At 35.1% G+C, this 13,233-nt stretch overlaps 1 protein-coding gene across 6 annotated transcripts in view; it reads left to right on the top strand.

The window, feature by feature from the left end:
- The window catches only part of IKZF5 (IKAROS family zinc finger 5), a 35,276-nt gene extending 22,689 nt beyond the window's left edge, over positions 1 to 12,587 (top strand). For 3 of the 6 annotated variants that reach the window (XM_074295791.1, XM_074295792.1, XM_074295793.1), the window contains 3 exons: positions 8,215 to 8,378; positions 9,203 to 9,385; positions 10,871 to 12,587. In XM_074295791.1, coding sequence (XP_074151892.1) covers positions 8,246 to 8,378; positions 9,203 to 9,385; positions 10,871 to 11,814 — 1,260 coding nt within the window. In that variant the 5' untranslated portion in view covers positions 8,215 to 8,245 and the 3' untranslated portion in view covers positions 11,815 to 12,587. The remainder of the gene's footprint in view (positions 1 to 8,214; positions 8,379 to 9,202; positions 9,386 to 10,870) is intronic. The other 3 variants (XM_074295796.1, XM_074295795.1, XM_074295794.1) reach the window with 2 other exon arrangements.
- Positions 12,588 to 13,233: the final 646 nt, after the last annotated feature.

The following is a 13,233-nucleotide window of genomic DNA, read 5'->3' as shown; positions in this document are numbered from 1 at the left end:
GGTAGTAAGAAAAGGAAATTAAATGGCCCTTTGTAACTCATTTTGTTGGCCCTTGGATACAGAACATTGTTGAGTCACAGCAGGAAACTTTTGTGCTCCTCTCCTTGTGCTGTACAGTATTACATCACAGGAGAAAAAGCTGTGACAGCAAGCTTTCCAAACCTAAAGATTTCCATTCTTTTGGAAGGCAAAGGGAAGATTCACAAACAAGTTTGTATTAAAATTTATTGTAACTTGAAAAGGACAAGAATTGCTTTACTGTTTGCTGATGCATCACAATCAAGAACTGTGACAGCAAGGCTTCCTAACAGATTTCTAATCTTTTAGAAACAAAGGGAAAATGCATAAAAAGTTTCTACTAAATATAAGAGATTAGTATAATGTCCAGGCTACCTTTCTGGAGGTCCTCCAGACAGGCCTTGGTCTCAGCAGGAAAGTCACCATGAGGATGGTCAGGAATAGAGTCTAAAGTCTTTATTGTCTCCTTCATAGTCTATATCTGTCATGTTCCAACCCAGTCTGCCGCAGTCTGTCTCCTTCACAGTCTGTTCACTCTGACTCAACTTTGTTAGCAGGTTTCCTCTGGACTGAAGGGTCTTACTTGAAATAGATCTACATAAATCCATCAGCATGGAGGTATTACACAAGCACATAGTAATATAACACAGGTTAGTAGTGATGTAGCAAATAACATGAATCAACATGAGGGATTATACATGTCCATAAGTCCTAGAAGGAGGGTATATAAATAACAATCACACATACACCTCCTTCACTAGGCAAGAGATAGTCCAAAACCAATCTATTGTCCATTTCTTCACGTGTCAAGGAATCCAATGATTCCCACAGATTTTGAAGTTCTGTAGTAGTCTTATTGACAGTTTTTGATGTTCATGAGTCAGTTACCATACTCATAGGGTTAACAGCCATGCTTTTTCAGTGGCATGTGTAGTCAGAGATGGAACCATCTGAGTCTCTTGGGTCTTCTCCTTTATTTCAAGGGTCTATTCCATCTCTCTCTGGACAAGGCGAATACGGCTCGTTGGCACCCATCTGATTCCTTCTCCATCTGTAGAGATACAAGCAAACATTCTCCCCCAAGCAGTTAATCTATTTGGTCCCTTCCATTCACCACTTTTTGGATCTTTCCACATCATCTGGTGACTATCTAAAGATAGTGGAGCTGGTCCCACTGGACACTGCCCTTCCGGTGGGTTATAAAACCTGTCTGTTGGAACCAGTACATCTTTATCAAAAATCAGGAAGTTAGTTGTATAAAGAGCTAAATTTAGAAGTTCTGTAGAGTTACCTGTGGCTCCCCCTTTCTTTTGATGTCTTGGTGTCTCTGTTTCTCCTCTCTACTATTGCTTGTCCTTGAGGATTAAAAGGTATGCCAGTGATGTGTAAAATCTTATACTATGCACAAAAGTGTGTAAAATGTTTAAAAGTATATGCAGGTCCACTGTCTGTTTTTATTGCTTGTGGCACACCCATAATTGCAAATACTTGAACAAGGAATTCAGTGACTACTCGGGCTGTCTCTTTTGCTGCTGATATTACAAAAGTGAATCCTGAAAAAGTGTCTTCCACAAGTTGGAGCATCTTGATGATATTTAGTATGAGATTCTTGGACTGCCTGAAATAAAGGAGTATTAGTTAACATAGTTAGAAGGTGCCTTTGAATTTCCACAAAAATTAGGACCTGGAAGTCCATGCAAGATATAAATCTTACATGGATGCTTACTCACTTGCTCTTGAAGTTCCTTAGAGCTGATACATTTTAGAGGCCACAAATTTTATTTGGGCTGTGGCAATTCTTTATACCACACATACTGAATAGGCTGAATGAGATATAATATTTACATCTTCTGGATAGCATGATTGCATACAGTTCATTCTGAGTGGATTGAAAAGGAGTTCTGACTACCCTATAGTTGTCATGAGAGTATACAGCACAAATGTTATGTTTGGATTCATCTATAAAGATAGTTGGTTCTTTAAGAGAAATTTTAGAAATCTTTTCTTCAGAAATCCATTGACAATTATGTAATAGCTGGTTTATCTTTAATGGAGACCTTTGTGTAAAATATGGAGCTGTGGCCAATAAAATTTGCCATTCTGAGATGGTTTCACAGCATATATTAATTTGTGCATTGGTATAAAAGGTGTATATCTTGTCAGGTCTTATCCCAGATAATTTTACTGCTCGCTTAATGGACTTTAATAAAATTTTAGCCACAAGCACTGGGTAAGGAGTAAGTCTTTGTTCTGGTTTTGCTCTATCACACTCTCTCCTTGATGAAGGACTGCTGTGGGTGCCTCTTGTGTAGCAAAAACTGATATTTCCAAGGGATTTTGAGTAACTCTTTCAACCACATTGGATAAAGCCAGTTAAACCTCTCTCAAAGCCTCTTGGGCTTCTTTTGTAAGCTGGGCTTGGTGAGTTTAAAGCACTGTCTCCCCTTAAAATGTCATATAATGGTTGCAATTGATAAGTAATTAAGCCTAACACTGGACGCATCCATTGGGTGTCTCCTATCAATTTCTGAAAGTCATTTAAGGTGTTCAGCTTCACTGTTATTAAAGAAAGTTTTTGTATTATAAATACCTTAGGGTATACTTCATATTCTAAATATTGAAAAGGAGCATGTCTTTGAATTTTTTCTGGAGCTATATGCAATTTGTAGTTCCTTAGTTTTTCTATGGTTTTTTGTAGACATGCTTCTAACATTTGTTGCTCAGGTACACATCCCAATATATCATCTATGTAATGTAATAGCATAACTTTTGGAAATGCTTTTCTTACAGGAGTAAGAGCAGCAGCAACATACATTTGACACATAGTAGAGCTATTTTTCATTCCCTGTGGCAAAACTATCCATTCATATCTTTTATAAAGCTCAGCTAAGTTAACACTGGGCACTGAAAAAAAGCAAATCTTTTCATATCCTCCTTATCCATAAGGATAGAATAGAAATAATCCTTAATGTCTATAATCTAAGGAGGTCATTTTCTGAGCAATTTGAGTAGGAAATGGAAGTCCAGGCTGAAGAGTTCCCATAGTTTCCATCTGTTCATTTACTTTTTTAAAAATCAGTCAACATCCTCCATTTTCCAGATTTCTTTTTTACAACAAATACAAGGGAATTCCAAGGACTTAGAAAAGGTTGTATTATGTTGTATATATAGAATATTTCCTCAGAATTGACTCAGGACCATTATCTTCATAATATTCAAATAGTTGCTCTCCCACTAGTTTCTACTTATCTGACTCTAATTTTTCTTCCATAGAGAACCCAAGGAGACATATACTTTAATGTTTCTAAGAGTCCAGTGATCTGCTCCCAAGTTACTAACAAACCTTGCTTCTTTCTTAACCTAAGTATGCATGCGACACACTTCCCTTGGAGTGGGGAACGCGCTTTTCTTAGTATTTGCCCCATTTCAGCTGAAAAAAGAAAGTGACTAGTTTCTAGTCACCTATTTCCTGGTCACAAGGACTTCTCCACTGAAATGTCTGTCGAACTGCTGAGTGTAGGTCCTTACATCCATAGCTTCAAAATGTAGTGTGCTTCTTTCAGTGCCCCACGTTGGGCTTCAAAACGTAATGTCCGGGATAGCTATTGGAAGTCCTCTGGACAGGCTTTGGTCTCAGCAGGATAACCACCATGAGTATGATCAGGAATAGAGTCTAAAATCTTTATTGTCTCCTTCCTAGTATGTTCCGACTCACTCTGTCCCCATTCTCTTAGCCCTTAAATACCCTATTACAATTACATTATTATAGCATACTGAATATATGCCAACTAGAGTGATTATATCATTATATCAAACAGGAGTTATATCACTATATTATACTAGATATATGTGAACTAGAGAACCATTATCTCATAAAGTAAACTGAGTAAACACCTTATTGTAAGTATCCTTGTTTCAAATGTACCTTTCCAGAGTAATGCCCCTCTACAGATTAGTAACTTGAAAAGAACAAGCAGGGAAAAGGTGATTCATCAATCAATATGATATTTGTTCTTATGTCATATATGACTTCGGGGCTCAGAAAGGGAACCACTTGAAATTTATCGCAGATTCTAAGTCATGATAGGAGCAATACCATACCATATTATCAATCAGCAAGAATTTATTAATTACCTACTATGTGCCAGGCACAGAGCTAGGCATTAGGGATACAAAAGAGTGAGGCAGTCCCTAATAATCTGCACATATGTAAGTATGGACATAATAAATATAAAATCAATTACAAGGGAGGGAAGGAGAACCCTAGGAGGTCTGAAAGGAGGTCAGGAAAGGATGAATATAGAAGGTCGTATGCAGAATCTGCCATGTAGCCTCCCTTTCTTCCCTTTACTTGTGGTCACTTCTCCCTACACCAATTCCTAGCACTAAGATATAGGTGGAAAACTTTAATTATTATTTTTTTTTTTTTTCTGAGCCTATTGTGATTAAGTTACTTGCCCAGGGTCACACAGCTAGGAAGTGTTAAGTGTCTGAGACTAGATTTGAACTCCGGTCTTCCTGACTTCAGGAATAGTACTCTATCCACTATCCACAGCACCAACTGTCCCTGTAATTGTTGTTATTATGAGCACCAATAACTCATTTAAAATATCAGTTATGGAATTATAGACCATTACCAGATACCTCTCATAAATTAAAAGTAGAAAAAAAGCTTCCTTATACCTTACTTAGTTACTTACCATGAAAAGATTTGTGGGTCATTCTACCTCTGTCTCAGTGATCTTTGAAAAAACAAAAGAATTTTTATGTTAAGATATTAATTTTCAGAAGAGTGGTTAGAGATAGTTGATAAAGTGAATGAATCATGATGCTGTGAAAGATTTATATATTACTTGCCAAAGAACTCATTTCAGAGAACAGTCTGATTAAATCCTTCAATTTCTTAGGTGCTTGTTTTGCCCATAGTTCTAATGTTTGTCCAGGTGTTGAATTGAGTTTCCGCCAGGGCAAGAATAAATGAATAAAGTCATAAGTATCCCAGTGGTAAGGCTTTTGTTCATTTAGATTTAAATGAGTTTTACAATTCTTGGATTTCATTTTTTGGAGGAACTTCTTATACCAAAGCCAGCTGACATTTCTGTATAGCTTCTTATAGCTTGGGGCACTTATAGACACCCAGCATATGTCATAGGCAAGACTTGAACTCAGGTTTTCTTGACCTGGAGGCCTAGCTTTCTATCCACTATATTAAGATGCTTCTTACAAATTAATAATATACTCCCTTATTTAATTATTTTACTCCATCTATATATGTTTTGTTCTCCTATACCACCACCACCACCACCCCCCCAAAAAAAAAAAAAAAAAAAAGATGAGTTTTTCAAGGTGAGAACTGTAATCTTCTGGAGAGGGCTGGAACTCTGGAAAAGTATGCTTGAAACAAGGATACTTACAACAGGATGTTTACTCATTAATTGATGAGATAATGGTTCTTTAGTTCACACATACTTAGTGTGCTATAATGTAATCACACTGAGGTATTTAAGGGCTGAGAGAGATTTCGTCTTTGACCATCCTCCAGATGGCTCTCCTGCCTCTTGCACTCCTCCGCTAAAACATGGCTGGTCCTGAGATCTTCCAGAGAGCTGGTCAGGACATTACAATCTTCATCTTTCATATCCTTCCAGTGCCTACCCCATTCTGGGCCCTAAGGAAGATAAAGCAGACAGGAAGGAGTAAACTGCAGATGTTAATTCTGCAGAGGTAGGAGTTGGGTCGGAGAGAGAAAACTTGAAGCTTTCGTGACTAGAAACAAGATCAGGTTTATGGACTAGCAAGTGGGCTAGTTTAGTTGGAATATAATATGTGAGATGGAATAATGTGAAGCAAGGCTGGAAAATTTGGAGCTAGATTATGAAGGGATTTTAGATGTTATACTAAATTTGTGCTTTACCCTAATTAGTACAGAAGGTGAGTGACATGGCAATTGTGTAGTGGTTAGATAAGATAGGAGAGACATTTGAAGAATATTAATTATATAATAAAAATTATGATTTTATTATAAGTTCTAGCAAGAGGCAGTCAAAGCCTGAACTAGGATGCATATTAGGGGTCTAATATGAGAGAATGAGAAGTTTAAAACTGAAAAGCTTTAAAAATAACTTCAGAAGTAGGGAACTTTGCCAGAGCCAGGTGAGTTTGGTCTTCATCTTTGTATCCCTCGCACATACATATAACAGGTATTTAACAAATATTTGTGAAATTGAATTTGTTTAATTTAGTTACTTGGCTAAGAATAATCTTCACAGTTCATGGAAGAAGATGCAGGTGTATTCTAAGGGTAGTCTCAAAAAGAGACATTCTATACCATAACATAATCAAGTTTTTCAAAAACTAAAGTTTTACTCAATTTTAATCAACCCTAATAATGTCTTAACAGGAGATTAGAAGTCTCCATAAAGTTTAGAAGAAGGAGAGACAAAAGAGAAGAATTTTTACATGTTTATTGAGAACCCTCAGGGGGTGAAGACACTCTTGTTTTTAAAACACCAAAGTTACTGATATATTTCTTGACATAATAGACACGTTTTCATGAAACATTCTCAAACTCCTCTACAGAGTACTTTTCCCACCCACTACCAGTTTATTTTTTATAAGGAATGATATGTTAACTTTGATGGTATAAAAATATGTATTTGACTATTCTATTTGACCAAAGTTTTGTGGTTTACCAATGTTATAGCTTTATTATCATACATATATAAGTATATTGAGGTTTTTTTGGCCTAGCTTTCCTTTTTTTGTTTGTTTTTGCTGAGACAATTGGGGTTAAGTGACTTGCCCAGGGTCACACAGCTAGGATTTGTTAAGTGTCTGAGACCAGATTTGAACTCAGGTCCTCCTGACTTCAGGGCTGGTGTTCTATCCACTGTGCCACCTAGCTGCCCCTGGCCTAGCTTTCTTATCTGCTCACCATCTTATATGTCTTCCTATATTTCTAAGAGTTCTTCATAATTGTTATTCCTCATGTCTTAGTAATATTCCATTATATATGTATGTGGTTCATGTATATTTAGTCATTCCTCTGTCAAAGGGTACATTTTTGCATTTAATGTTTTGTTATCACAAGATTATTATGACAGATTATTTTTATTTTTATTTCACTGTAAATAATCTCTTTAGGAGTATAGTTCCAATAATGGAATCACTACATTAAAAATTATGAACTTGGTACCTTTTTTGCATAATTCAAAATTCTTTTTACATTTGAACTAATTTGCAGTTCCACTGGCCATGCATTAACATGCCTGTTTTCACATAGTCTTCCCAATAATTAACTTTCACATCTTTTGCTAATTTTACTAACTTGATGGGTATAAAGTATTACTCCATAATACTGGCTTCATGGTGATCTCTTTTAAGAACATCTAATTTTCTTTACATGGTGCAGTAGAAAACAATTTGGATCTAGTATCAGAGGACTTGGGTTTTTATTCTAATTCTGCTACTTATGACTTGCGTGGCTTTGAACAAGCCACTTAACTTTGGCTGTACTTGCTCCATCTGTAAAATTGGGAGAGACGGAATTGGAGATGGTCTCTAAGTTTTCCTAGCTTCAAATAAGACATTCTTAACCTTTCTTAGATCCCTTTGACAATCTAATGAAGCCTGCAAATATCTTCTCAGAATGACATTTAGAAATAAATAAAATAAAACATATGTAATTATTCTGAAGAAAAAAATATATCAAAATATGCTTATCAGAATATTTTTAACAACAAGTTTATGGATCCTGGTTAAGAATCCATGCTGTAGATTTAATCCTTCTTCTATGGTCCTTTGACCAAATTCTCACCAAGCAAATAAGTATTACTATTTGAACTGATGAATGAGCATACCCAATCAAAGGGGAATCTGTCTTGTGTAGATATAAGCTTTCTAGGGATATCCCTTTAACTCAACATACTGTTTTAATTTGATTAATATAAATTGGCTTCCTAGAGCTTAGCGTATTCTTTCTGGGCTCGTGAAAGTGACTTTTTGAGTATACAAGGCTCAAAACCATGTTCTGGGTGTGGTCACTAAGAGAGACCCATATGGTGAAGCCAAACAATCTCTATTCTACTGTTGTTTTAATGTTTAGTTGCAACACTGTTTACATCATAGATACCCAATAAATATGTGTTGGGTTAGCCTGAATAGTAGAAAGTTGTAATTTTATTTTATTTTTTCCAGGTATAAGAAATCATAAACTCAGAAGGTAAATATGGGTGAAAAGAAACCAGAGCCTCTGGACTTTGTGAAGGATTTTCAGGAATATCTCACACAGCAGACCCACCACGTGAACATGATCTCAGGATCAGTTAGTGGGGACAAAGAAGCAGAGGCTCTTCAGGGAGGTAGATTAATTTTTAAATATTATTAAATATTTCACTTGTGCAAGCTGCATTATATTTACTACGAAGAACAAACATTATATGAATTGTTTGCATTTTTGGAAAATGTGGAATTTTTTTTCATTGCCATTAAATAAAAATAGAGAATGGGTTTTGTGGGGAGAAATAGACAGAGTTCTAAAGATTTAATTTACTAAATTATAGGGAAATAGCAGTTTTCCCAGAAATATGTAGTCCTGAGTTGTCTATGACATTTGGTAAATTGTTTGACCACCTTGAGCCAACCATTTGGATTCTCTGGGCCTCTGTTTCTTCATTTGTAAAATAAAGGAGTCAGGTTAGATGCTTGCCAGTGATTCTTTCAGGCCAAGAGTTCTATGATTCTTCGCATTGACAGCAAACATTTATATTTTATCTTAGGAGTGCAACAAAGAATTTGAATGTCCTGATAGAAAAATACTACTTAGAATGTGGGTGAATGGAAAAGTGAAAAATCCATTCTTTCAGACTAACATAGCAAAAGTCTGTTCTACGAGTCATAATGTGACAACCATGTGTATTTGGGGGGATTGATTACATGTTTAAATTCACAGACATCTGTATTCAATCATGTCAGTAACTTTAAAGTAAATTTTTAGAATTTAAACCCTTATACATGTTTTCCCTCCTGTGAAATAAGGATATTGAGGAATATTAGACTAGTAAGTTAACTGAATGAATCTTAGCAGTCTTAACTAAATTATCATTTATAAATGATTTTGTACTTACCTCAGAACAAAATTTAAAATGGCAGAGACTTGACTTATATTACCATATTTTGTTTATAGCTGGGGCAGATGGTGATCAAAATGGACTTGATCATCCATCTGTTGAAGTATCCTTGGATGAAAACTCAGGAATGCTGGTAGATGGATTTGAAAGAACATTTGATGGAAAACTAAAATGTCGATACTGCAACTATGCCAGCAAAGGAACAGCACGGCTCATTGAACATATTAGAATTCATACAGGTAAGGAGGTAATTTCTTGGTGCATGTGTGTTGATATTTGCAATAGATTAAAAATTAAGTATAATACAAGGTTTGTATTCATGAATAAATTCTCCTTTCTAACAGAAATGTCATATAAATTTTAGGTACAAATGAAAAACCATCAGTCCCAGACCACAGCCTCTTTGGTAGGGAACATATTTTTCTATAGACCTTTCCACCCCAGAGGGTAAATACTGCTCCTCCAATGCATACTAGCTCTCAGTGCCCCGCTCCCTATTGGCTCCTTAGCATTTGCCTAGGGCTGCTTTATGCCATGCTAATCATATGTGGAGGTTTGTACTTTGATTTGGTAATAATGTTTTTCTTGGCAGTAGTATATGGCAGGTGGTAGTAGTAGGGAAATAGTCCTAGTTTTAGGAAACACATATTCTTTAATAATCAGATATTTCTAAATTACAACCTCATAGAGTTTGACAATAAAAGATATTATGACATTTACTGTGTATGATGTATTAATTATCTGGAAATGGAAAAGTGGTTAAAGTGGATCTTGCCACTTAAGTTAATTATGAAATAGAATTGTGTAATTATAAACACAGGATAAGAATATGACTTATGATTAAGATTTTAATGCAATTTTAAGATGTGCAAGCCTTCTTTAAGCTATTATAGTTTAAAACTGCATTTTTCTTTGGGGCGCAGGGCAAGACAGTTGAGTTTAAGTTACTTGCCCTAGGTCACACAGCTAATAACTGTTAAGTGTCTGACGTTGCATTTGAACTCAGATCCTTCTGACTTCAGGTTCCATGCTGTATCCATTGCACCCTATAGCTGCCCCAACTGCACTGACTTTTGAAGTGCCATATACACACACATATATATATCTAATTCATTATGGTATAGATTATTTTACATATATTATGATGTAAAATATAACAGTAGCATCTCTGAAATTTAAGCCTTAAGTGTCAAGAACAGAGATTACAGAATTTATAACAGTATGGTCTTTGATAGATCTGGATATCACAAATTTTGTGCTGATAAAAAGAATAATTTACTTTGAATTATGTATATATAGTGATGGGGGGAGGGATGATCTCTTTCTTCTTTGAATTTCTTATAAATTAAAATGAACCTTACTTTTATACTTATGACCTAGTTCATATTATGATTATTTGTGTTAAATGCCTTACTTCCTTTTCTCTCTGAAGGCATCTTATTTTTGAATCCTGTAATTAGCTTTCTTAGAATGAAGTAAATTTTTTGTTAATTTAAGTAACCCATGGTAATGTTTAGAGTTGAATTCCAAATATATCATTTAGAGTTGTATTCCAAATGTATCATTTTTCTGTGCTTATCAAGATAAAGTTTTTTCTACATTTTTAAATTCAGTGAATATAAATAATCAAAATTTTCTATTAAATAAATGTTCTTCTATTACCGTATCTTTTTATTTTTTTTATGGTGAAAAAAAATCTCATACTGTTTCTTTTATTTTTATAGGTGAAAAACCTCATAGATGTCATTTATGTCCATTTGCATCAGCTTATGAGCGTCATCTGGAAGCCCATATGCGATCCCATACTGGTGAAAAACCATACAAATGTGAATTATGTTCTTTCCGCTGCAGCGATAGAAGTAATCTTTCCCATCATCGTAGGCGTAAACATAAAATGGTACCTATTAAAGGTACTAGGTCTTCCTTAAGCAGCAAGAAAATGTGGGGGGTTTTACAAAAGAAGACTAGCAATCTAGGGTATAGCAGAAGAGCACTTATCAATTTGAGTCCACCTTCCATGGTGGTTCAGAAACCAGACTACTTGAATGATTTTACCCATGAAATCCCAAATATCCAGACTGATACATTTGAAAGCATGGGAAAAACAACGCAGACTGGTGGCCTGCCAAGGGACCCACAAGAACTCATGGTTGACAACCCCTTAAATCAGTTATCTACTTTAGCAGGACAGTTATCTAGCTTGCCACCTGAGAATCAAAACCCAGCATCCCCTGATGTTGTTTCATGCCCTGATGAAAAGCCTTTTATGATTCAGCAGCCCACCACCCCGGCAGTCGTTTCTGCTGTATCAACAAGTATTCCTCAGAACTCATCTCCTACAAGTCCCGAACCTCGGCCATCACATAGTCAGAGGAACTATAGCCCTGTGGCAGGCCCGAGCAGTGAACGCAGCGCTCACACTAGTACTCCCAGCATAAGTAACAGCCAGCCCAGCACGCCAGCCCCAGCCCTGCCAGTTCAGGACCCTCAGCTTCTGCATCACTGCCAGCACTGTGACATGTACTTTGCAGACAATATTCTTTATACTATTCACATGGGATGTCATGGGTTTGAAAACCCTTTTCAGTGTAATATATGTGGATGCAAATGTAAAAATAAGTATGATTTTGCCTGTCATTTTGCAAGAGGGCAACATAACCAGCACTGATACAAAACAATCACATCATGCTATTTTTTTTTGGTCTTGCTTTTCTAAAATTTCATGTTTCTATCATCCTTAATGAGGTATCTACTAATTTAAAAGATTATATCTTACGTTTCTAAATTGTAAATTTGACAATGAAGACAAATTTTTCTTGTCTGGTCAGGGTCATTTATGTGTTAGTGATAAGGTTAGATAGGATTTCATTTAGTTTGAAGTCTTTTTTTTCTCTTTGTTCATTAGATAAGAATTGGCATACAATTATAACTTATGAGCATTCATTTAATTTTCCTACATTTAACACTCATAAACAATTTATAATGCTCATTCAGTTGTCTTAGTACTTCCATCCATGTTATTTCAGCTTGTAGAGGTGATTTTGTACCTTGTAACTTCTAACTTATACCATGTTCTAAAATGGTGAATTAAAAAAAAAAAAAAAAAAAACCACATATATTAAACCAAACCACTTAATGTTTAGTGTGAGGGTTATTTTAAAATGACTTTTAATTGATAACTATATTCCCATGTTTTGAATTCAAGCAGTTGTATCAGTTATAAACTAACAATGGCTTTAACTCACTTCAGTTTAGGAAATTGCCTTTTTGCCAAGGGGGGAAAAAATGATACGCAGTTTCTGATGTTAAAATAAAAAATTGTTATGAAAAAAATTCAAATACCTTTTTCTTGAAAAGAAAAAAAAGCCTAGTATCTAAAATTAGTTTAAAAATATATTGTTCACTTCCATGACATAAAATAAATAAAATTTCATATTTGTATCTTTTTTTACTCTGTTTTGGCATGGGTGAAAAGGTGGTGTCCAATTTCCATTGCAATGACACTATTGCACTTTTAGTCTATTTTAAAAAAAAAAAGTTAAGCAAAGTAAATAACTTTTGGAATAATGGTACCTACTATTTCACAGAAGTGTCCATGAAAATGTCTTTTTATTTAACTTTGTACTTTTTCATTTTAATTTTTTTCTGGTGCCATAGGCATCAGACAAACTAGATAACTAATAGGTATTCCAATTTCCTTCTAATAATTTGATTACCAAAGACGAACATCAGAATGTCATCCTATACAATTACGGTTTTTTAGTCTTGAAAAATATTCTTCAAAAGGTTTGGGATTTTCTGCCCTTCCTTCTATCCCTTCCTTACCTGACAATCTTTTCTGAGAAAGCTACAGAAACTTGGATATATATAAATAAAATGTAATTTGAAAAAGTAATGTAACATACGTCAAGAATAAGCTTATTCAAAACAAGCCTTAAACTCTTGTGTAAACTAGTTTAGTGCCAATATTTTCTTTGGATTCAAACTGTCATGCTCATTTGCAGACATGCCAAACAGTAAATAATAATGATGATAATGATGATTGTATATAGCTATACATCTATGAAGGGCATTTATATCAGTTCAA

This window comes from Sminthopsis crassicaudata, chromosome 2 (genome assembly GCF_048593235.1).
Source record: "Sminthopsis crassicaudata isolate SCR6 chromosome 2, ASM4859323v1, whole genome shotgun sequence".
Classification (NCBI taxonomy): Eukaryota; Metazoa; Chordata; class Mammalia; order Dasyuromorphia; family Dasyuridae; genus Sminthopsis; species Sminthopsis crassicaudata.
This window is presented reverse-complemented; position numbering and strand designations above follow the sequence as displayed.